The 26,887-nt window shown below is 36.6% G+C and overlaps 1 protein-coding gene across 1 annotated transcript in view; it reads left to right on the top strand.

Moving 5' to 3' along the window:
- The window catches only part of LOC149817437 (zinc finger (CCCH-type) family protein), a 52,696-nt gene extending 26,456 nt beyond the window's left edge, over positions 1-26,240 (top strand). Inside the window, exons 9-15 of the mRNA XM_089985398.1 lie at positions 587-757; positions 833-967; positions 1,287-1,382; positions 1,536-2,072; positions 19,386-19,429; positions 19,509-19,748; positions 25,758-26,240. Coding sequence (XP_089841524.1) covers positions 587-757; positions 833-967; positions 1,287-1,382; positions 1,536-2,072; positions 19,386-19,429; positions 19,509-19,748; positions 25,758-26,130 — 1,596 coding nt within the window. The 3' untranslated portion in view covers positions 26,131-26,240. The remainder of the gene's footprint in view (positions 1-586; positions 758-832; positions 968-1,286; positions 1,383-1,535; positions 2,073-19,385; positions 19,430-19,508; positions 19,749-25,757) is intronic.
- Positions 26,241-26,887: the final 647 nt, after the last annotated feature.

Consider the following 26,887-nt stretch of genomic DNA (forward strand, 5'->3'; position numbering starts at 1 on the left):
TTTTCTTTGGCAAAGTTCAGGGATCTTTTTTAATAGAAAAAGGAAATGGGAAAAATTTGTGGTTTTATAAAAATGATTATTTTCAGGAAATAAGACAAACTAACACCATATTTTTTGTTATAAATTGAACAACAGTGACAGTTTCAAATTTTCCATTAAAGTTACCCTTTATCCATTTCTCATAGGGGGCATTTGTTTCATGGCGCTGAAAATGCAGGTCATTCAAAGTGTCCCCTTAGGCAGGAAGCTCATTCCTCATGGGTGGGGGTGAGACCCTGCTTTCATACAAAATCTGGGTTTTGTATGAAAGGTGGTGACGTCTACAACTTGATTGTCAGGGGGATCATTTCAACCCTTGTGAGGAAGCAACTCCCCTTTCATTTGAAAATGGGCTTCTCTACAAACACCCCATAATATCATGAATAAAATAAAAACTGTAAATGCCATCATTATCTATTTTTGTATAATGTGTGTGCTATCGACGCAATTTTAATTTCATTCTCAATGGAGCTGAACTTTACAATGCCCTGTATTGCTTTCAAGTGACCCGATTTTCTTGACATTAAGTAATGATGATTCTTTGAAGGATCATAAGGGCATATCAAATGCAGCACCAATTGATTCCCCATTATTCACATTGGCTGTACCGAAGAAGGGTGAGGTTTGTGGTCTTCAAGAACTAAATGCATCTGAAACAAGAATTCATGATTACATAAACGGCCTTCGCTTTTCCATATCACCAACAGCATTTTTTCAGGTTTGAGATCTGATGTTTTTGTGTCATGATAAATTCCCTATATGCATATCCATTTCATGATTTACAAGGCTGCAGGTTAACACCCTTGCTGCAGAGAAGCTTTACTCACTTACGGGTGATTGGGCTAGACTCAGTCCAGATACCTTGCTCTTTGATATTTGCTGTGGCACTGGAACAATAGGGCTGACGTTAGCACATCGTGTTGGTATGGTAATATTTCAAAACAAATTGCAAATGCTATTTCTTCGGTTGGTTCTTCTATCATGCATATTGTTATGGAAGGAGCACATTTGCTATGCATTGATAAATGAAAGTGAAGCATAGGAAGTCATTATATAATGGATGATGCAGTGGCTAATTCTGTTCTCTTCTGTTTTCTTTTCTTTCTTTTTTCTTTTGTCCATTTTCCTCTTTAATCCTTATGGTCTTTTGAGGTTCTTATATGCCACCAACAATTCTCGGAGAGTTTTAGGTGATTCTTCTGCATATGGGATGATGACACATCAGCTGATTATTGTGTTCATGCTAGGTCGTAGGCATTGAAATGAACGCTTCTGCAGTTTCAGATGCTTGGAGGAATGCAGAAGTTAATGGATTGAAAAATTGTCGTTTCGTCTGTGCGAAGGTTGGATATGCTTAATGGCTGTTTTCTTCCTCCATCCTTTTGCTTTCATTGGTAGCTGCACCAAAGAAACTCAGTTACTTGCATAAACATGATTTATTTAGCATAAATTCAAAATTATTTATTTATGCATCATGCTAATATTTGTTGCACCAGGCAGAAGATGTTATGGGATCTCTTTTGAAAGAATACCTAATCTTGTCAGAGCAGCATGATGAGTCCATGTATATCTCTGGAAGCAATGCCGAAGGAACGGTTTGTAATGGAGTAAATGCTGGTTGTGATGGTGCATCCAGTTCTAGTGCTGAAATGCTTGAACTTGACAGCTCTATTGCTACAGTGACAGATGATCCAGATTATAGCCCCACACAAACTATGAAAGATATTGGGGAAATGGAAAAGCAGTTTGGTAGAAGTACTGATGGCAGATTGAGTTGTGTATGTAATGACAAAGAGAATAGCGGTCATGGTTCTGAGTTGACTGGATCCTCAAGCAATAAAATAGATGCTTCTAAGAGAGTATCAGATTTTAACAATGATGGTTCTACTGGAGAGACTGGAGTACTGAATCAGAGGAATGATTCATCAGACCAGAACAAAATCAGCGAAGACCATCATAAATCCACTAACCTTCAGTGGTTTAAAGATGTCGTTGCAATCGTGGATCCGCCTAGGGTTGGATTGCACCCTTCTGTAAGTTCTCACCTCTTTTCCTTTGTACGCTGACATTGCCCACTCTTGGATTTGGTTAGCTGATTGGAGGTGATATTTTTTGTTAGAGAAGTCTCAATAGTTGCATGTGTGAACGATTTGTAACTGGGATCTCATGCCAATTCTATTTACCTTCATCTAAGGTTGGAACGTGTAAGATTTGGATAGATATGGACTTGGATCACATTGAAGCATTTACACTGCTGCATGTGATGTGAGTTTCTAACTTTCTATGGTATTTGGATCAGGATCAGGCAACTCATTTTAAGTTTACGTGCTTAGGAGTTGCGCCATCTTGAATCAGGAGCTGAAAGTGATTCATATATGCTTCATCCTGGTCCAGATTTACATCTGATCCTTCTGATTTGTCTGTTCCATGTTTGATATGCCTTTTAATGTTATCCCATTTGTGTGATCCATATGCTGGGAGATCCGGTTAAGGTTTCAACTGATGATCCATGTCTAGTACATTGACAGCATTGCTTGTTAAGATATGCATATTTGCATATATATGTATATATTGTTGTCATTGTAATAGTTAAATACCCAATAGGGGTATTTTAGTCTTTTCACAGCCTTGTAATAAGTTGTACTCATTAGTGGTACAACAGTCCTTTATATTACTTTTAGGGGCATTTTAGGTTTTTATTTTTTTTGTAATTTATTCTTTTTATCAAGGGCATTATAGTCCCTATAATGCTCTTGAATTTGAGCTGTTGGGAGTGCTCCCAATAGCTATATTTCAAGTTGTTGGGAAGTGCTCCCAAGAGTCCCAACAACTATATTTCTTGTTGTTGGGAGCACTTTCCAATGGCTCTTATTTGCTTCTTTTTATGTATAAATAGTGTAACCCCTCTTGTATGTAATACTTGTTGAAGCATATTTGTTATACAAATTCTATATTTTTTATGGTGTTTTTGACCCCATGTGTATTTGCTTGTGTGATTGACCTATAAGTGGTCTTTGTGTTCTTTGAGATTGTGTTCTTATAAGCCCATGAGACACTCTCTTGTTATATTTCTTGTTTCGTTACATGGTATCAGAGCCATTGGATTTCTTGAATTGCGGCTTATACGTGAAGGTCAAGAGAAGGATTGTGAGTAGAGCTTGGTTCGTTAGTTCATTGCCTCGGGAAGCACACTATCAAACCTCTTTAACTCATTTCTTGTTAGCTCTTTTTTGTCTCTTCTTTTTGCTCTTGCTCTCTCTCTCTCTCTCTTATAAAAATGGAGGTTGAAAGATAAGTTTTCATCTCCATTCAGTAATATAAACTATGTGATGTGGGCATCCATAGTAAAATACAAAATATGAAAAAAAGGTCTATGGGGTTTGGTTGATGGTACCGAAAGTGAACCCAAATTTATGCTTACCAAGATTTAGAATGGAAAGAAAGTAGCTCTTCAAAGAGATGCAATGTTTAAGGCCGTTGGGGAGTATAAGAAAAGATGAAAAGAATGGAGGATGGGCTCTTAAAAAATTATTGGATGACTCATCAATAGTGTTGACATAAAAAAGTGCTCAAGTTTGGCAAAATTTGATTTTGCTAGTGATGCATGAAAATATCTTAAGGATATGTATTGTCTAAAAGATATAACTCATGTATGTAACGTGCAAAACAAAGTTTGAACCATGACCCAAGGAGAAATGAGCATTAGGGAATACTATAATGCTCTTTCTCTTTTTTGGGATAAATTGACTTTTTTAGAGCCTAAGTAGCATTGCCTCCAAGATATAAAACTCTGTGAAAATTAAATTAAAACAGAGAGCACGTCTACCAATTTGTAAATGGTCTTAGACCTGAATTTGAAGGGACTAAATTAACTCTTCATAGAGGAAGAGTTCCTACTATAGTTGAAATTCTTGAAGAATTAACTATGGAGGAAAATAGATTAAAGAAACCCTCCTCCGCTAAAGATGAAGAATCGGTTCTTGCTATGTCAAGGCCCAAAAAACCACTCATGGGCTTGTAAGCCTCCTCACTTTGGGATAAGCTATGATTATGGGAGAAACTCAAATGATTATGGAAGAAACTCAAATGATCATGGGAGAAACTCAAATGATCATGGAAGAAAAGACTGAATACAAGAAAGAGTAGTAATTTTTATTATAAACCGGGTCACATCAAACCGTTTTGCTCAAAAAGGAGGAGAGATGAACAAAGAAATGAAAAAATGTGGTTTTTGTGAGACCATCTTTTGAAAGAAATAGTGTAGATGAAAACTCTAAAAGCTTGAAATCATTGTCTTTAGCACAACTCATGAAAGCACTATAATCAATGTTTAAAAAATAAGTTTCCTCTCTCTCCAATGCAGTCGTATCCACGTGTATTTATCCCGGTAAGACTTCTTGGATTCTTGATTCTGGAGTTTATTTTCATATGAATCCAAATGAGTCCATACTATCTGAATGCCATACTAATCCAAATGATTTTTATTTCAACCGCTGATAAAACTTCTCTAAAAATCAAGAGTTTTGGAACTTTGCAAAAACATCAAACTTTTCATATACCAAATGTAAGAATAGTGCCAAAATTAAATTTAGGCTTCCTATCTATTTCTCAAATTGCCGATCATGGGTGCAAAATTTCTTTCTTATCTCATGGTTGTTTGATACAGGATCTTCACTCCGAGAAGTCGATTGGGCAAAACCATAGAAGGAGAAATCTCTATGTAATGGACAACCTTAAATTATCAAACCTTATTTTTTGTAATTTTGTGGAAAAAAATATATAGAAAGTTGATAAAAAAGTCTAGGACATCCTAGTATGTCAAAATTTCATTTGTTTTCATTTCTTACAAGATGTAAAGAACAAAATTTAGTTTGTGAAGATTGTATTTTTGGTAAAATAAAATACTTGTCATATGAACCTAGTCATTTTATATCTAAAGAACCATTTAAATTAGTGCACTCGGATGTATGGAGACCACTCTGATTGTGTCCAAAGGAGGAGTATCATACTATGTTATTTTCGTGGATGATTTTATTTAACACACTTGGATATATTTTCTTAAGCACAAATATGAAGTATTTGATGGCTTCTAAAAATTTCATCATTATGCAAAAATGCAATTTGAAGGCAACATTAAAACTTTAGATTTGATTCTATACGAGAATTTTTATCAAATGACTTAAAAAATTATCTTGATTTTCATGAAATTATTCATAAGAAATCTTGCCCCTATACTCAACAAAATGGATTGGCCGAAAGAAAACATAGACATATTGTTGACACTATTAAAACACTTTATATCTTATGATGTTCCTAAAATTTGTTGGGCCGAAACTACTCTTACGATGGTCTACTTAATAAATAGAATGCCTTAAAAAACTATTGAAATTTTTTTCCTAATTGAAAAATCATTTAAAACTCCTCCTGATTATAAAAGGTTAAGAGTTTTTTGTTGTAAATGTTTTGTCCTAACCAACAAGAATAACAAACTTTTCGCAAATACTATATCATTGTGTTTTCTTGGGATATGTCGAGAACCAAAAATGGTATAAATGTTATGAAATTAGAAAAAACAAGATATATGTTTCAAGAAATGTCAGGTTTCTTGAAAACGAAAATGAGTTTGATAACGATAAAAACAAAGAACATTATGATTATTAATTTCTTTTTTATCTAGCTAATGAGCATGATAAAGTTGTTAATTATGATATTAATGACATTCATGTTGTGTATGAGAGTGACAATGTCATGAGAATGAGAATGAGAATGAGAATGAGAATGAGAATGAGAATGAGAATGAGAATGAGAATGAAGGTCTTGATAGTATAGGCTATTCACATAACAAAGTTCAAACTTATTCTTGATGCACCGAAGATCATCCACCATGTGCCCTAGAAGATATTTCCAAACTCAAAACATAGATTCATCTAGTATTAGAAAATTCATGAGGATTTCCAAAGCTTCAAGTAGATTTGTGTCATATGACTCTTTTGAACCCAAGTACAGAGCATGTCTAATGACCATCCACTCATACGTAAAACCGTTCTCTTATAATGATGCTAAGAACCATCAAGAATGAATTATAGCCATGAATGATGAATTAAAGGCGGTAGAGTTGGCAAAAACTTGAGAAATTCAAACATTACCCAAAGGACAGAAAACAATAGGGTTAAGATGAGTTTATAAAATTAAAACCAAGAGTGATGAGACATTAGAGAGGTATAAAGCTAGACTTGTAGCCAAAGGATATAGTCAAGAGTACGAAATAGATTATTATGAAACTTTTGTTCCCATTGCTCGAATGACCACTGTTAGAACTCTTGTTTCTATAGTCTCGATTAGAAAATGACCTATTTTTCAAATGGACGTTAAAAACATCTTTTTGAATGATAACCTTAATGGAGAAGTTTATATGGAACCCCCACCAGGATTAGGGTTGGCACATGAAAAAGTCCTTCGGTTGTGCAAGGCTTTATACGATCTAAAACAAGCTCCTAAGGCTTGGTATGATCAATTCAGTAGTGTAATGACACAACTTAGTTTTAAATCTTGTTATATTGACACTGCATTGTTTGTTAAGTCTTCTAGTGCAAACATGATAATATTACTTCTCTATATTGATGACATGATTATCACAAGAGGTGATAAATATGGAGTTAGTCATTATCAAAGACGTTCTCAAGGATAACTTTGATATGACAATTTTTGATTTCTTATGGTATTTTCTTAGAATTGAAGTGGCTTACTCACCTCGTGGTTATTATTTGTTACAGTTTAAGTATGCAACAGAGATTATTGAACGATCAGGGATTTCTGATGAAAAACAGGTTGATACTCTAGAGGTTATTAATGTCAAAATAAGGAAGGATGATGGAGAGCCTCTGAAGGATCCAACTCCTTATAGACAATTGATTGGAGTTTTATCTTATCTCTCTATTACTCGTCTTGATATTGCACATACTATTTACTCTGCTAGTCAATTTCAGCATGCTCTTACTACAGTACATATGATTGTTGTAATGAGGATTATTAGATATATCAAAAAAACTATTAGTTATATTTTATTTTTGTTATATTCTTTTCCATTAGAAGTTATTGCTTATTTAGACTTGATTGGGGAGAAAATGTGAATGATTGTTGCTCAACTATGAGTTTTTGTGTTTTTGTAAGAGATTTGTTGATTTATTGGAAATGCAAGAAATAACAAAAGGTGTTCCTGTCCTCTGCAGAAGGAGAGTACCGAGCTATGACAACCACTACTTCTGAGTTAGTATGTCTAAAACAATTGTTAGAAGATTTGCGAGTTGATGTAGCAAAACCCTTAAGATTGTGTTGTAACAACAAAAGTGCAGTTTACATTGTAACGACCCAAAAACTTAACCTAAATTTTCAAGAATTTTTTTTTAAACACAGCGGAACTACTCAATTTACTCCAGGTTAAACATCTTGGGTACATCAGAGGGCATTCAAATCAACAATATCATTCTAAGTACCGATAAAGTTTAGCAGGAAATAAAATGTTAAGTTCATTACAAAAGCAGAAATGAAAATAATTAAGCTATTTCAAGTTGTCCCGAGAACATAAAAAAATCGTGCATCATAATCCCTACATCATCCCGCAATCGCTCTGTGTCATCTATTTTTCACCTGAAATGATGAAATAATAGGATCAAACTACAACCAGTCTGAGCAGTAGGATTACTATAATTATGCATATGTACAATGTAACAAGGACGCACAATGCTATGAGTTTTTCGATAAAATGTAAAATTATAGCATGTCTTAAAATAACCAAATGAATATCACATTAAAAAATTAATATCACGACTCATTTCTGACATATGAATAAGCACAATTCATTACAAACATTTTCAGGCACAATATATTACTAAGTTCCACATGAATAATGAACATAAAATGGTTAATTAAAGTTTCTCTTTAATTATCCTTCAGGTACTCACAGGCCAATGCAACCGTAACAGAAGAGAACACTCGAGGGTTTGTTATGCTGTGTGTTTTGTTAACTCGAGTGTAACTAAAACTGAAATCTCAAAGACAACGGTTAAATAACCGAGAGAACCTCCCAAAGGACAAACAAACATGATGCACCCTTAACTTCTGCAGAAGAATTTGAACTTACCACCTAGGACAAATTGGTAGTCCAAGTCCCCTAACTCCGAGGATTGAGGACCAATGAGCCATTGTCGTTCAAAGCTAAATAACACATGTCCCCGGAGTTGTGTACCACCTACCCTCTCTAAGGTAAGCCCGAGTCTGAGCGGGTTACTTATCTTATTAATTTTGTTATCTGACCTCTCAGGAGTTCAACATGCATATCAGAACTATTTTCATTGCACATATTGCAGAATATTTTTCTAAACCAAAACACACATATCTGGAACTTAAACATGTTTTCCAACGCCCAACACGCAGGCAAAAATTTTTCTATTTAATATACTACAGGATGTGTCTAAGGCAAAATACTCAGGTTAGTGTTTACACAACCTAATTTCACGCCGATCGGTCATACCAGAAAAATATTTTTGGTATTGACCGATTAGCTTCCAAATGAATCTCCTATTGTTGCATCTACACAAATCCCCTATTTATTTTTTTTCCTTTTGATTTAGGTTGTGCTGCAATTCATTGCATGCTTGAAACAAAGCACACAACAAAAATCACAGAAAGTCCTACCTCTTGGTTGCTTTTCCCCCCTTACTGCAGTGCTTGCGTGAAGCCCCTTCTCTGGACCGAGAGAGAGAGAGAGAGAGAGAGAGAGAGAGAGAGAGAGAGAGAGAGAGAGAGAGAGAGAGAGAGGATGGGTCATAAATGCTAGGGTTTTTAAGATATTCGTGAGAGGGAGAAAGCGAGGTCGTGGGTGGGAGTTGGAGATGAATGGGGAGGAAGAGAGGTCGTGGGTGAGAGGAATGGGGAAAATGGGAAGTTAGAGAGGATTTCCACCCCTCTCACTCTCATGTGCGTGAATGGGGGTTTCATGCCCCCCCTTTTTCCCCTATTTCATTTAAGTGGCTAGGTTTTTAGGGTTCAAACTTCAAAGTGAACCCACCCACGTGTGCCACATTTTATTTCCGTCATTCATTTTTTTTTACAATGCTCCCTACATGAGATAGCACGAACTAAAAAAAATTGTGAGCTGCTACTATTATGATATAGATATTAAATTTTTTTTATTGGATCTTCTACACGGGAACCCAAGATACAAAACATATTCGGATCCATAATAGGGCTATCCGGGTCCATCCCAAAGATCCAAATTTTCGGGTACTAAATTTAGAGATCAAAACATTCGATAAAATATTATGGATCCAAATAAAATGCTATGGATTCATATTAAATTTCTAATCCAAGATTTGATTAAGATTTGTGGATCCACATAAAATGCTATGGGTCCAAGTTCAAAGATCTATTTAGACCATTGCGATTCCAATGTAAAATCCGCTTAGGATATCGGAAATCCGATATCAAAGATCCAAACAAAACATCTTGGGTCTAATATTGGATATCCAAATAAGGTTTTCGGAATATGATATCGAAGATCCAAAAAATATCCGGGATCCAATATAAATCAAATAAAAATAAAAATACGCTCGTATAACATTTCGGCCATGAAATTTAAGTCTATGTATGCGATAAAATTTACAAGCGTTACAACATTGTTGACAATCATACATTTCATGAACGGATGAAACATTTCAAAATGGACTGCCATTATGTCAGAGAGGAATTCTTGAAGAAGAACATTACATTGCCATATGTCCCAATCGAGTATCAATTGGCAAACTTTTTCACCAAAGTACTTCTATCACCAAGTTTTCAATTTCTCCTTGGTAAACCCTCGGTTGTGGCACCGTGAGTTTGAGGGGGGTGTTAAGATATGCATATTGGCATATATATGTATGTATATATAATGTATATATATTATATATAGATATATCTTGTTATTGTAATAGTTAAATACCCAATAGGGGTATTTTAGTTTTTTCACAGCCTTGTAATAAGTTGTACCCATTAGAGGTACAACAGTCATTTATATTACTTTTAAGGGCACTTTAGGTTTTCATTATTTTGTAATTTATTCTTTTTATCAAGGGCATTATAGTTCTTATAATGCTCTTGAAATAGAGTTGTTGGTAGTGCTCCCAACAACTAGAAATATAGATGTTGGGAGCACTTTCCAACAGCTTAAGTGCTCCCAACAACACTTCCCAATAACTCTTCTTTGCTTCTTTTTGTGTATGAATAAGGGGTGTAACCTCTCTTTTATGTAATGCTTATTCAAGCATATTTGTTTTATAAATTCTATATTTTTTATGGTGTTCTTGGCTTATAAATGGCTGGCTCATGTGTACGTGCTTGTGTGATTGATCCATAAGTGTGTTAAAATGTAATGTTCTTTTTATATATATATTCATCTCTCTCTCTCTCTCTCTCTCTATATATATATATATATATATATATATATTCTTAATCTGATATGGGTATTTCGGTCATTTCCCCATTTTACGTATATTCTCATTTGAGAATATGATTGTATTTTCTTTTTTATTTCTTTCTTTTTTTTGTTTTTTGTTTTTATTCATTATTGTAACATGGGGGCCCCACAACATATACGTTGGAGCCCCCCTCCAACTAGGGGTGGCAAAATTTGACCCGACCTGCCAACCCGCTTCTTAGTCGGGTTAGGGTTTGGCTTAAACGGGTTCGTGTCGTAAACGGGTCGACCCGCCTAACCCGTTTATTAAACGGGTCAGGTTCGTGTTAGGGGTATGCCAACCCGCCAACCCGTTTAATAAACGGGTTAGGCGGGCGGGTCAACCCGTTTACACGAACCCGTCAACCCGCAAGAGAGCAATAGCCAACCCACGTCGCCTGAGCGGCAGCCAGAGGTCACCGGCACTGCCAGCCAGCTGAAAGGCCACTGACGATGGCAACCGTCCCCCATTAGCATCATGATTGGGGTCAAAGGAAGAAAACGTCGGCCAATGCTTGGTGACCTGCGTCGTTTACCGACGACCATTCGACAACCCTGCGATGGCAGCCTCTGAAAGAGGTCCTTGGAGCCTTCCGTCGACGACAGCCTGATGGTCGACCATCGTTGAGACCAAAGAGAGGAAAAGCTCCTTCTGCGTCTCTGACGACATCCAACTTCATCGGCACAACGATGAACCCGGTGAGACATAGGACATCGTCGGCGAGGCAGTGAGCCTCGGCGAGCATCCTATCAGAAAACCCTTTTCCAACAAAAGGGGTTCTGTGTCGGCAGCTACCAGAAAAACTCGAAAACCCCTATCGACGTCGTGTAATCGGGTGTCAACCCGACCCGTTTATTAAACGGGTTAACGTTGTCGTGTCGGGTTACCCGTTTAATAAACGGGTCGTGTTCGTGTTTGCCACATCCGACCCGTTTAATAAACGGGTCATGTTTGGGTTGAGGTATTTTGACCCGCCAACCCGACCCGATTGCCACCCCTACCTCCAATGCATATGTTGGAGCCCCCCCCCCCCCCCCCCCACTTCTCCTTTTTGTATATATAGGGGTGATCCCCCTCTAGCTCAAGATATGTTTTTTTGTAATGCCCATTTGGGACTCAATATATTGAATTTCATATTTTTTATGCCTTTGTGCATGTGTATCCGTGCCTTTGTGCACTTGTGAGAGTTCTCATTGTGCCTTTGTGCACACTTCGTGTTTCTAGCATTGTGTTCATACACGAATATTCTTTTTATAGAGATTTTCACATGGTATCAAAGCAAGGTTGCTTGGAGAAAGAAAATCTTGCGGTTCTTCACAATATCGAGTGCCTTGAAAAGCGTGCCTTCAACTTTTTGGTGATTGGCGTGAAGACTCCTCTCCATCCAATATTTTAGAAGATTACTACAAGTAAGATTTAAAATCTTATTGTGGTATGTATTCTTTTATCATCTTATCTCTCTAATGGGTGAAAAAGACTCCCATTTCTCTTTTGGCTTTAAGCTTAATTGCTCCAATTATCACGTGTGGGCCGAAAATATGGAAGCCCATATTAAAGGAAAAGGGCTTTGGGGTTACGTTCAAGGCTCGATTCCGGAACCGAAGCCTAAAATCACTTTGGTTGAAAGAGGGGAAATCAAAATTCGTGAGGGAGATGAAAGAACTAAGGCTCTTGACTCCTTGAGGAATATAACAAAAAACATGATGAGTGAGAAATGAAGAACTTCAAGATCTTGTCATGGATCTTTTCCTTCATTGATACAAGAATCAACGCCAATATTATAAAGTTCAAAAAGGCATCTCAAGTATGAGAGTATCTTGAGAGGATATACACTTCTAGGGACTTGTCCCATAAGTATTACCTCCAAAAGAGGGCGTTAACCCTTCTTCAAGGGGAAATGACTATAAGGGAGTATTTTGCCGCTCTCTTTCATTTGGGATGAACTTACTATGCTCGAACCAAAGTGGAGTGGAGAAACCATAGAGCTTCATCATAAACAATTAGAAGAAGATCGTTTTTTTAATTTTTTGAATGGACTAAGGCCCGAGTTGGAGCAAATTAGATCTTCTCTTCTATCCTCCTTCACCTCTCCCTCTCTTGAAGGTGTCATTACAAAATTAAATAGAGAGCAAACTCGTATGGGCATTAACAAGCAAAATCCAAGTGTTCTTGCAATGCCTACAAATCAAGAAGAGTGTGATGGAGCGAATGCCATTTCTAGGCCTGAGAACAACTCGAGGACATATAAACCTCCTTATTTTAAAAATCAAAATCAAGGATCCAATGGTGGATAAGGTGGAAAAAGGGACTATAGTAAAATTGTGTCACTTTTGTAAGGAACCGTGACACATCAAACCGGTTTGTCCCAAATAGAAGAAATTATTGGCTATGACAACTACATCCCTGTTAAGATATACATATACGTGTATATATATGTATATATACATGTATATGTATATATTTGTTTATTGTTAACTGAAATACCCATTAGGGGTATTTCGGTCTTTTCTCTGTAATAGGTGTCAGCCCATTAGGGGCTGACATTTCTGCATTTTATTTCATGTATTTATTTTTGTCTTTTTCTTTTTTTACCTTTTTGTCTTTTTCAGATTTGATGGGACAACTCCATATAGCGGTTGGAGCTGTCCCAACAACTATATTTATGATGGGACAACTCCATATAGCTGTTGGAGCTGCCCCAACAACTATATTTATGACTGTTGAGTGCAGCCCCAACAACCATATTGAGCTGCACCCATTGGCTCCATTGTATTATAAATTGGCCTCTTGTGGCCTTGTATTCCTAACTCATTCTTGAGTGCTTCTATGCAATAACAAGTTTGTAGACCCTTGTGTGGGTGGTTTCGTGATTCAATCAAGTATTTTTACTTGATTGAAAGTGTATTCTTGCATGTGTATCGGATTCAATCCACTTCATTACATGGTATTAGAGCTTTGGTGGTCCAAAGGCAAGTTTTTTGAAGAAAGTTCGTGACAATATCAAGAGGAGAATCATACGCTTAGGGGATACAATAAATCGAGGATTGTTGCATCGGAAAGCGTGCCATCTCTCAAATAAGTGCTCGCATTTCACTCTCTTTTTCTTTCTTCTTCGTTCCCTACCCTTTCTCTTAGCCTTGTAAGGAAATGGAGAATGAAAGAGAGGTAATGGTCTCCATTCCCGTACGCCTAAACGATACAACTATGTGATGTGGGCATCCATAGTTAAATACAAAATATGGGAAAAGGGATTATGGGGTTTGGTGGACGGTATCGAAAGAGAACCCAAGCTCATTTTTACGAAAAATGAGAGTGGGAAAGATGTTGCTCTTCAAGGAGAGGAAAAGGGTAAAGCTGTTTCCGATTACGAGAAAAAATGAAAAGAGTGGAGGATGGGCCATTCGAAAATAATTGGATGACTCATCAATAGTGTGGACATCCACAAATGTTCTAGCTTAGCGAAATTTGATTTCGCTAGTGATGTATGAAAATATCTTAAAGCCATGTATAGTCTTAAAGATATTGCACACATATGCAATGTCCAAAACAAGGTGAGAACCATGACCCAAGGAGAAATGAGTATTAGAGAATATTACAATGCACTTTCTCTCCTTTGGGATGAATTGACTCTTCTTGAGCCAAAATGATATTATCCTCAAGATGTAGAACTCCGTGAAAATCAAATTAAAATGGAGCATTTCTACCAATTTGTGAATGGGCTTAGGCCCGAATATGAGGGAACTAAATCGGCTCTCCTTCATAGAGGAGGTGTGCCATCCATAGTCGAAACTCTTGAAGAATTGACTATGAAAGAAAATAGATTGAAGAAGCCATCCACTTCAAAGGATGAAGAAACTGTGCTTGCTATGTCAAAGCCCGGTAATCATACTAGGAGTTATAAACCTCTTCACTTTGTGAAAAATGAGAATGGGAGAAATCCTAACTATGAGAGAAATGACAAAAAAGGTGGCAAAATCATATGCTATCATTGTTATGAACCGGGACACATCAAGCTGTTTTGTCCAAAAAGAAAGAAAGAAGATCATCGAGATGATAAGAGAGTTGCTTCGGTGGAAAAGAATGATGTTGACAAATCCAAATGCATTGGCTCCTTATCTTTAGCTCAATTAATGGAGGCGCTACAACCAATGTTCAAAACTCAAGCTTCTTCCTTTTCGGGGGCGGCCGTATCCACAAGTGGTGACCCTGGTAAGACTTCTTGGTCTCTGGTGCCTCTTTTCATATGACTCCAAATGAGTCAATATTATTCGAAATGGAGCTATCTCTCTTAATCAAATGATGACCTTGGTAAGACTAGAGTTATCTCTCTGAATCAATTAATGGAGGCGCTACAACCAATGTTCAAAACTCAAGCTTCTTCCTTTTCGGGGGCGGCCATATCCACAAGTGGTGACCCTGGTAAGACTTATTGGATCTTGGACTCCGGTGCCTCTTTTCATATGACTCCAAATGAGTCAATATTATCGGTACCTCAAAAAGAAGAAAATGCATCTACTTCCACAAATGGAGCTATCTCTCTAAATCAAATTATGGAAGCTCTTCAACCTTTTGTTAATGGAGCCATTTCCGGTGCCGCCGTATCTACTCCTTCCCCTCCAGGTAAAACTTCTTGGCTTTTAGACTCTGATGCTTCATTTTATATGTCTCCAAACATTTCTTCTCTTTCCGAATATTCTAAAAATTCGTCACCATCGTTTGTTTCCACCACGGATGACACTTCTCTTGAAATTAAGGGGATTGGAAACTTTGAAACCCAAAATTTCTTTATTCCCCAAATTAGATTTATACGAAAATTAAATTTGAACTTACTTTTCGTTTCTCAACTCTCGGACCTTGGATGTGACATTCAATTCTCATCTAATAAGTGTTTAATACAGGATCACCGGTCCGGGAGGTTGATTGGGGAAGCCTCTAGGAAGGGAGACTTGTACTATGTGGACTCTCTTCGAATTCCTAAAACTCTTTTTTGTAATGTGGTCCAACATAAAGACTTAAATGTGTGGCAGAAAAGACTTGGTCATCCCAACATTACCAAGTTATCCTATTTGCATTTTGTTAAAAATATTTGTAAAAATACTTTCTTTGGTAATGATTGCATTCTTGGAAAAATGAGAAGTATGCCTTTTGAACAAAGATCTATGTTTACCACAAAACCTTTTGAAATTATTCATTCGGATGTTTGGGGACCGACACCCGTCATATTCAAGGGAGGCTTTGCCTATTATGTGATTTTTGTGGATGATTTTTCTCGATATTGTTGGATATACTTCCTTAAAGACATACATGAAGTCTTTTCATATTTTAAATCATATCATATGATAATTAAAAATCAATTTAATAGTAATTTAAAGATATTTAGGACCGATTTCGGAGGCGAATATCTCTCTAATGAATTTAAGAAATATCTTAAAGACTATGGTATTGTCTATCAAAGATCGTGTCTTAAGATCCCACAACAAAATGGGTTGGCCGAAAGGAAGCATAGGCATATCATTAAAACAACTAGAACTCTTTTTATATCCCAAAGCATTTCAATTTTTTTTGGGCCAAGTCTACTCTTGCATCAGTTTATCTTATTAATCGTTTTCCATCCAAAAATTTAGATAAAATTTCTCCTTTTAAGACCCTATATGGAAAAGAACCCGATTATAATAGATTGATAGTTTTTTGTTGTAAGTATTTTGTCCTTACAGATAAAAATGATAAACTCTCACCAAAAGTCATTCATTGTGCTTTTCTTGGCTATTTCGAAACCCAAAAAAGATTTCGATGTTATGATACTAAGAATGATAAGTTATATGTCTCAAGGAATGTGACATTTTTGAAAAATGATAGGGTTTTTGAAAAAAATGAATCACACTTAGAAAATACTGACTATTACTTTCTATTTGATTTATTATCTAAAGATGATGATATCTCTAGTGATGGTGAATTAACATATGATAGTGACAAAGAATTGGTTGAAAACAACAATGATTCTAATTCTCCTACCTCTCAAGAAGAAAATATAACTAGAGACTCTATCACCTATAATCATAGAGATAGAAGTACCTTTAGAAGTGTTATTGAACAATATAGTGAACCTAGCAAATCTATCTCTTCACATGATACAAATCCTAGAAGAATCGAAAGAACTAGGAAAACCCCTTCTAGATTCGTATCTTTTGATTCTTTTTCTCCTAAATATCGGGCTTGTTTAAGTGCCATTCACTCATATTTTGAACCAAAATTTTTTGAAGAGGCCAAAAGATGTGTCAAACGGAGAGAAGCCATGAAGAGTGAACTCAAAGTGCTTAGGAAAGCTAACACTTGGGAATTTCAAACGCTTCCCAATGGAAAGAAAACTATAGGATGCCGATGGGTGTTCAAAGTCAAAACCAAGACTGATGGATCTCTTGAGATGTATAAAGCTTGCTTAGTAGCTAAAGGATATAGTCAAGAATATGAGATTGACTATGAAGAGACATTTGCTCCAGTAGCACGTATGGTTACTGTCAGATGTCTCATCACCATTGCTTCAATCAGAAAATGGAATATTTTTCAAATGGACGTCAAAAATATTTTTTTAAATGGAGATCTTAATGAAGAAGTCTATATGGATGCTTCACCTGGTATGAAAATCCCTAAAAATAAAGTTCTTTGTCTTCGTAAAACTCTTTATAGCTTGAAACAAGCTCCCAAAGCTTGGCACGATAGATTTAACAATGTAATGATAGAAAATGGTTTCACTTCATGCTATACTGATACTGCATTGTTTGTTAAGAAATCTGATGCAAGAATTGTTATATTACTGTTATATGTTGATGATATATTAATAACAGGTGATGATACCAAAGGAATCAAGAGCATTAAATCTATCTTGACTTCAAAATTTGAAATGTCAGACTTAGGATTTCTGACATATTTTTTGGGAATTGAGGTTGCCTATTCTCACAGACACTATTTTTTTGTCTCAAACTAAACTTGCTTGTGAGATTCTTGACAGATCAGAAATCACAGATGACAAGGTCTGTGAAACTCCTGAAATAGTGGGTTCAAAGATGAAGATTGATGATAGGATTCTCTTAAAAGATCCCATACCTTACAGGCAACTGGTTGGATCTTTAATGTATCTCAGCATTACTAGGCCTGATATCTCTCATGCAGTACATGTTGCTAGTCAATTTCAACATGCACCTACTACCGTTCACATGAGCGTCATTCTCCGCATCATCAGATACATAAAGGGTACAATAAAAAAGGAGGTATTTTTATCTTTTTCTGAATTGAATTTAATTACTTATACTGACTCTGATTGGGGAGATGACCCGAATAACCGTCACTCCATCACTGGTTTTTGCATCTTTTTAGGAGAATCTTTAATTTCTTGGAGATGTAAGAAACAACAAAAGGTCTCACTCTCATCCACATAAGCCGAATATAGAGCCATGACATTTACTACCATGGAGATTGTTTGGATTCGCAACTTGCTGGAAGATATGAATATTCAAGTTCAAGGGCCCACAAAACTATGTTGTGATAATAAAAGTGCAATTTACATTGCAAAAAATCACTCATTTTCATGAGCGCACGAAGCATATTGAGATAGACTGCCACTATGTTTGTGAAGAATACTTAAGAAGAACCATAGACCTCCCATATGTAACATCAGAATATCAATTGGCAGACTTCTTCACAAAAGCATTGTGCTCTCCAAGATTTAACTTCTTTCTTGACTAACTTTCAGTTGTGTCACCCTAAGTTTGAGGGGGGTGTTAAAATGTAATGTTCTTTATATATATATATATATATATATATATATATATATATATATATATATATATAGAGAGAGAGAGAGAGAGAGAGAGAGAGAGAGTATGTATATGTATCTATCTAAGTATATATATGTATATATTCATAATCCGATATGGGTATTTTGGTCATTTCCCCATTTTATGCATATTTTAATTTTAGAATATGATTGTATTTTCTTATTTATTTATTTTTTCTTTTTATTCATTATTGTAACTGGGGGGGACCACACATATACGTTGGAGCCCCCAGCCCCCCCCCCCCCCCCCCCCGCTTCTCCTTTTTGTATATATAGGGGTGATCCCCCTCTAGCTCAAGATATGTTTTTTTGTAATGCCCATTTGGGACTCAATATATTGAAGTTCATATTTTTTATGCCTTTGTGCATGTGTATCCGTGCCTTTGTGCACTTGTGAGAGTTCTCCTTGTGCCTTTGTGCACACTTCGTGTTTCTAGCATTGTGTTCATACACACTCTTTTTATAAAGATTTTCACAAAGTGAACTTTGTGTTATTTATGATTGTGTTCTTGTATGCCCGTAAGAGACTATCTTGTTATATTTCCTGTTTCATTACATTGCTTACATGATCTGTTCGATTACCGCTCGAGACTTTGCTGTTATTTCCTATTTTTTTTGTCTTGAAATATAGTTCTGCAGCAATTTTTAGTTGCTGCTGATTTTGTCAGATTCCTGTCCCAACCCATGACCAGTGTGAGCCCAAAGCCTCCTTTCACGCTTCATTTCTTAGGGATCCTCAAAGGGAAGCTTTCTTGATCTGGGATACCTTGCTCACTACAAGGCAAGGATGTTCTCAATATTCTGAGGGTCACAGGTCATTGTATCAGTTGTCAAATAGTGATTAGTGATTTCTATGATACTTCAGATTTGATAAAATTGTGCACAAGAATTTACAAGGGAACATTCTTTACTAAGTTTGTGTTAGTTGACCTTGGGAATTCTGGCACTCGTATGAAGACACCCTTAAAATAGGAGAATATAGCTGTGCCACCTCATTACATTGACATGTTTATTAAATGCAGGTGATCAAAGCCTTGCGGACTCATCCAGGTTTGCGTCGCCTTGTGTAAGTTGTTTTCCCCCCTTCTGTGCTTCTAAAGGTGTTTCAGTCATTATGATTAAGTCTGCTTGTTTGGTATTTTCAGCTACATCTCATGCAATCCTGAAAGTTTGGTGGCTAATGCTATTGAGCTGTGTACTCCATCAACTGATAAACCAGAGAAAGGAAAAAATAGAGGTTGCTGGAGGAACATGAGCAGTGTAGGTTTGGCACGGCACAGGGTGAAATCTATGCCTATGTCTGAACCTTTTCGACCTGTCAAGGCTATGGCTGTTGATCTGTTCCCACACACCCCCCATTGTGAGATGGTCATGCTTTTAGAGAGGTGAGAATGTTTCAAGATTTACTAGTTTTTGAGTATTATTTGGAAGTTGGGTCCCTGAATGCTTCAACATTCTATCAGATGTGATGAGTAGCTCTGGCCTGCAGCTTCTTTCTCACCATGAATTTAAAGCAGCAGTGCCTTTTGCTTATCATCGAATCTGCAAGTTCAAAGAAATATTACCTGAAATCTAATAGAACCTGTTTTAGTTCCTAAACCCGGAAATGCTTCACGGTCATCTCTTGTTTGGTTTCCAAAGTTAGAAGTAGAGGTGAGGGTTTGACATATGCTTGATGGTCCTCCTATAGTGGAGAACAGTTGTTTCATCATACACCATGATGCGCACTTTTGGGACTTCTAAACAATTGAGCAGATGTGGACGTGTCCCATGTGAATGAATAGACATTGCTGAATTTATGTTGAGTGATGCTGGAAACTAACAGCGGACATGCCCTTGAGAATGCATGATGTCCTTTCGCAAGTTCATTGGTATTCGGTATGACTCATTTCAGAAACCACATACCATAATATAAAAGTACCAAACACTAAAAAAAATCGTACTAGACAAAGCTCTGGAACTCTTAAAAAAACCCCAAGGGCCTGCTTGTTTCATGCATCTTTAATGGACAACTGCTGACGGGGCAATCTTTTTTTTTTCTTTCCCACCATGAATGAAACAAACATCAAATCCTCATGGTGAAAAAGTGCCATTCTGGTACGCGGGACCCAGTTTTCCCGATCACCTCAATTTTTATGCAAAAAGGATCTCATCCTTTGACATAGGATAGCTTCCATCCTATGTCCATCCTAGCCATCCAGCTATGATAGCTTCCATTCTATGTCAATCCTAGCCGTCCAGCTAGGATAGTTTCCATCCTACATCCATCCTAGCCATCCAGCCACGATAGCTTCCATTCTGCGTCAATCCTAGCCATCCAGCTAGGATAGCTTCCATCCTAAGTCGATCCTAGCCATCCAGCTCAAGCCTCTGGGCAGCTAGGATCAATCCACATAATGGTGATAATATGGACCAATCCTAGCCATTGATTGAATGGCTAGGATTGAATATTGGATGGAACCCGTCCTATGTCAAATGGGCACAACACAAAGTCTCTTAAATTTCGAAGAGGGGAGGGGCCATGTGATGGGCCCCTACTTTTGGGGCCTACCATTGGTTTTGTTTGAACAAACTTACAAGTCGTGCATAACGGCCACAATGGGGTTAGGTAGCAGTAGCAGAAGACCAGTACGAGCATCCCTAAAGTTAGTAGCAAGAGGACCATCGATGCTTGTGTAGCAGTTCGGTTAAGGGTTCCTCGATTGGAACACATAACAGGGTTGCCTAGTGTGGTGGCATATTGGCCAGGCCATAGAAAAAATGAGAACGAAAATGCATTTTTTATGATCCGCTCTAATTCTTTCCTTATTGATCCTACAGGTCAAAACAAACTTTTGGTTCCATTTCCATGGAATTGGCGTTTATGTTCTCATGTAATTAGGGCTGTCAACGGGTCAGGTCGGGGTTGCCCCAGACCTGCCCATGTAACTAATAACCAGGTTCAGATTTTGTTGGGTCATAAAAATAGAATTCCATGCCCAAACCCGCATAATTTTAAAATTTTATTCTTATTAAAAATATACATATAATACTTGGGACGGGTACCAGGCAAAAAAGCCAGGTCAGATTGGGTACCCTACAAAAATCATAACGCAAACCCAGGTTTGGATCTTATATTGCTCAAGTCAAGTTTGGGTCGACTTGAATATGATTTGGGTCAGCACTTCCCATATCCATACCCGGGAATTTAGGTTCGGGTCGGGTACCTGATACAAGCCAAATCCGTTGACAGCCCTACATGTTATTGAGTGTGTCAATAAAAGTGTAAAGTGTAAGCATTTGAGGGATAGTTCTGGTATTTGCATAATAATGTAAGGGTAGCACAAGAATGCTGGAAATTTAAAGATGTAGTTTTTTTTAGCGAAAAAGAATTAAAGATGCACTTCAATTATATGTAATAGGAATTAAATGTGAATGCAATGAGATTGTGGAGTATGTATCCAGTGAGTGAGTAGGGAGTGGTGTTGTCATGAACGGGTCATTAACTATGAAATTCGTGGTCAACATTGAGGCCAATGTAGCAGGACTCTCTCTCTCTCTCTCTGCTTTTATATATATATATATATATATATATATATAGGGAGACTGTCCAAGGAAGGTACAAACGGTCTAAACCTCTTTTGAAAACTGATTTTGAAAGTGTTGTTTTGGTAAATATTATCATAAAGATGCGTTTTTCATGGTCAGAACAAGTTCTTGTAACAATTTTATTTCAATGTGTGCATATGATTTTTTAATATGTTAAAAATCAAAGGTTTGAAATCATAAAAATCCAATCTATACATAACAATGGTTTACAATAAAAGTCAGTTTTTAAGATTTTGATTATGAATATCACACATGGTCAAATTTGCTAAAAAAAACTTTTAAATATGATTTTTAAAAGTGGTTTGGTTGGTTTGTACCTTTTGGTCATATATATATATATAAGAAAATGAAAAACCTCCCAAACCTACCCAATAAGAAATATTTATTGGATTTTCGGTGTTTTTTTTTAAATTCCGACCTTACATATGTATTCAGCATGATTGATTTACTAGAAATTGATACTTGGATCATGCATTTTGGATGAAAAAAATAGTATTTGGAGCCTCAAAATGTATGAAATTGTAGGCCATTGATTTTTGAAACCTTATAAAAACATATCCATGCATTGAAATCTCCAAGAACTGATTCCTATAAAAACAAGTGAATAGATCACATCTGTAAGGTCAGAAAAAGAAACACCAAAAATCTGATAAATGTTTCTTATTAGGTAGGTTTGGGAGGTTTTCTATTGGATAGGTTTTCATATATATATATATATATATATATATATATATATATATATATATATATATATAGTAGGTACCTATTTCGTTCATGTTGTTCTCAAGTCCGACTATGGATGTGTTCTATATGCTCGATTTTATAGGAATGGACTCTTGGATCATCAGATTCTGACATGTGGCTAGTTTTTCATGAGGTTTGAAAATTTATGATATACCATTTTCATAAATATCCAGGCTAAAAAAATCATATTTTTTTATTAAAAAAAAGATCCAAGTGTCATTTTCTACCAAACCGATCATACAAAGTGCATATGTAGGGTCAGATTTGTAAAAAATACCATGAAAACTCTTGTTAGATAGCGATAAACTCCTAACTTTGCTAGGCACCTACTATTCTCTCTCTCTCTCTCTTTATATATATATATATATATATATATATATATATATATACACACACACACACACACACACAACAACAACAACTACGCATTCATCCCAAAACAATTGGGGTCGGCGATATGAACCAACAAAGAAAATCATTATGGGTCTTCCACATGAATCCTTCTCCTCCATTCATTTCTATCCAATGCCATGTCCTCGGTGAGGTTCAAAGCATTCATATCCTTTCTTATCACTTCCATCCATGTCTTCCTAGGCCTACCCCAACCTCTTTTAACTAATATATTTTCCCATTTCTCCATCCTTCTAACTGGAGCATCATTAGGCCTTTGTCGAATATGTCCAAACCACCGTAAACGATTCTCTCTCATCTTATTTTCAATGGGTGCAACGCCTACCTTCTTACGTATCTCCTCGTTCCGAATCTTATCTTTTATTGTATTTTCACACATCCATCTCAGCATACGCATCTTAGCTACACTCATTTTTTGAATATGATGTCTCTTGGCAGAACATTCCGTACTATATAGTAAAGCGGGCCTAATAGTCGTCCTATAAAACTTTTCCTTCAACCGCAATGGCATTCTACGATCGCACAACACTCCAGTTGCACTCTTCCATTTCATCAATCCAACCTTTATCCTATGATTTACATCTCCATCAATTTCTCCATACTTTTGAATGATAGATCCCAAATATTTGAAAGAATCATCCACCGGTATTTCGTGCTCACCAAGCTTCACTACACTCCCATCACTACTTCGTTGCTTACTAAATCGACATTCCATGTATTCTGTCTTACTCTTACTCAACTTAAAACCTCTTGCTTCCAATGTCTGTCTCCATAATTCTAACTTAGCATTAACCCCAGCTCTAGACTCATCAATCAAAACAATATCATCGGCAAACAACATACACCACGACACATTTTCTTGAATTGATCTCGTAAGCTCATCCATCACTATAGCAAATAGGAAAGGGCTTAAAGCAGATCCTTGATGTAACACAATCGTTATAGGAAAATTGGTTGTCACCCCTCCACAAGTCTGTCTCCATATATATATATATATATATATAAAGTAGGCCATCCATTGTTTGTGGACATTGATTTAAAAAAATGACATTTAGTGGCAGTTCTTGAAGGCTGATAAAGGTCATTTTTTTGTCCAGTGCTTTAGCAACTGTAAAGATCGCTGCTAAAGCCTTGTAAATCACACAAAAAAAAAACACAATCAGACACGCTGATCATGTCTGATGTTCATTCGACGAAAGGGCATCTACTGTTACACCCTTATATATATATATGTATATATATATATATATATATATATATATATATATATATATGGAAAAATGTTTGCTACTCTCCTGGGTAAGGAACTCTAGTGAAAAATTGTTATATTTTTGTTTTTTTTTTCAAATTTTTTTTGCACAGCTGACCCTTCATATGTGATATGCATATTAAGTTTAGTAGGAACTGACCATTGGGGTTTTTCCGAAGTAGGTTATATGTTCTCCCCTGAAGACGCATTGTTAGCTACAGTGCGTGTTCAGAGGTCCGAATGAGCGCCATGTATATAAGCTCATGGGGCTCGTATCCCTGTGTGTGTCAGCATCACTTACCATCTGAGTCCAGTGTGGTTGCAAAGACTTAAGTACCCTTTCTCGCCATTCCTGCCAAGAAACGACAATTTGATAAAAAGACAAAAATGTCCTTCATTCAAAAAATAGGGAAACGACGGTTCGAGAAAATGACAAAAATATCCTCCATCCAGAAAGTCGAGAATGATGTTAACTCTTCAAAATCCAAATGTTTCATTTTCTCCCTAAACAGTAAACTTTTGCACCATCTACTGTAATAGGAGCTCCATTTGACGCTGCACCCTTTATCGTCATCTACTGCCCCATACCCTCCTTTGTTATCGTCTGCTTCCATTGGAGCACCCTTTACCATCGTCTGCTGTTGTCAGAGCACCCTTTGCCATCGTCTGCTGCCGTCAGAGCACCCTTTGTCGTCGTCTGCTGCCGTCAGAACATCCTTTGCCATCGTCTACGCAGTGGCAGCATCGTTGCCACCATCGGCTGCGTCTACCTTTTGGTTCTAGGTGTTTCTCTTTTACTGTCGGATTACCAAAACTCGTATCATTTCAGTGAGTTTTGTGTAAGGTTTCTTTATGCAAATAAATCGATTTATAAATCTAAATGCTAAATCTTACAACTGGTTTTACTATTCATGCTAAATAACACATATTTTCATACTGAAACAAGTCGATTTGTACCTATCCACCTTTTGGGCATCGAAAAATAGTTAGCACGATTTATTCTTATGAAGCAACAACGATTTATATGTTTGAAGCAATAACGATTTAATGAAATTACCATGATTTATTCTTAAGTTTGATAAATCATACAATAATGTTTACTTATGAAGCCCAAACGTTACAACGATATGTACTTATGAAGGTTGTGATTTGTATAACGATTTGTAAGTTTAAAGCAATAACGATTTATACATTTAAAGCATTAGCGATGTGTATTTATAAAGTTACATCGATTTGTACTTAAGTTTGCTAAATCTTACAAGGATGTTTACCTATGAAGCCAAATATTATGATGATTTATAATATTGATGATTGTTTAATGAATGAGATAATTTATAATATTATATACTTGGGGAGGCAATTGTAACATATAATGATGTAGTTAAATTTATGTGTTGTGCAGGTTAGCAATGTCTAAAGCTCGTCAGACAAGAAATCTCCTGTTGTTTAATTTTATGAGACTTAATAAAATGATCCGCCATTCCCATCTATATGAGCGTTATGAAGGGTACCAAAATATAATGAAGATTGAGAATGATAAAGAAAGGGACAAAGCGTTGGAATTGTATTATGCGGAAGATTATTCATCAGATATTGAGGCTGAAGAGCAAATGAAGCATGAGGAAGAACTAAAGATTAAGAAGAAGAAGAAGGATGATGAAGAAAAAGAAAAGCAAAGGAAGAAGGAGGAGAATGAAAAGCAAAGGCAAATAAAGGAGGTGAGGGAGAGGGAAAGACAAAGGAAGAAAGAGGAGGAGGAGGAGAGGGAAAGGTAAAGGAAGGAGGAGGAGAGGGAAAGACAAAGGAAGGAAGAGGAGGAGGAGGAGAGGGAAAGGCAAAGGAAGAAGGCAGAGGAGGAGAGGGAAAGGCAATGGCAAAGAAAAAATGAGGAGGTGGAAGAGAATGAAAGGCAATTGAAGAAGAAGAAAGAGGAGGAAGAGAAGGAAAGACAAATGATGAAGATTGAAGATGAAAGACAAAGAAAGAAGCATCAAGATAAGGAAGAGAAGGAAAAGCGAAGGAAGAAAAAGGAGGACAAGGAAGCGAAGGAAAGGCAAAGGAAGGAGAAGGAAGACGAGAAAGATAAGGAAAGAGAAATAAAGAAGCAGGAGGAGGAAGAGAAGGAAAGAAAAAGGAAGAAGTAGGAGGACAAAGAGAAAGAAAGGGAAAGGAAAAAGCAAGAGGAGAAAGAAAGAAAGGGAAAGGAAAAAGCAGGAAGGAAGAATAGAAGAAAAGGGAAAGGAAGAAGCAGGAGGATGAAGAGAAGAAAATGAAAAGGAAAAAGCAGGAGGATGAAGAGAAGGAAATGAAAAGGAAGGAAGTAATTGAAAAGCAGAGTAGGGAGCCGAAGAAGCGAAGGAAGGGAGAAGAAAATCAGAGGATGGAGGGAGGGGTTGAAGAGGATAAAAGTGTGACCAAGGTACGTAAATCAATCCTATCTGTCATGATTTACTGTGATAGTTATTACTATGCATAGCGATTAATGTGATAGCGATTACTATGAATGATTTACTATGATAGCAATTATTATGT

The sequence above is a fragment of the Nuphar pumila genome, chromosome 13 (assembly GCF_984573655.1).
Source record: "Nuphar pumila chromosome 13, dmNupPumi1.hap1.1, whole genome shotgun sequence".
NCBI classification, from domain to species: Eukaryota; Viridiplantae; Streptophyta; class Magnoliopsida; order Nymphaeales; family Nymphaeaceae; genus Nuphar; species Nuphar pumila.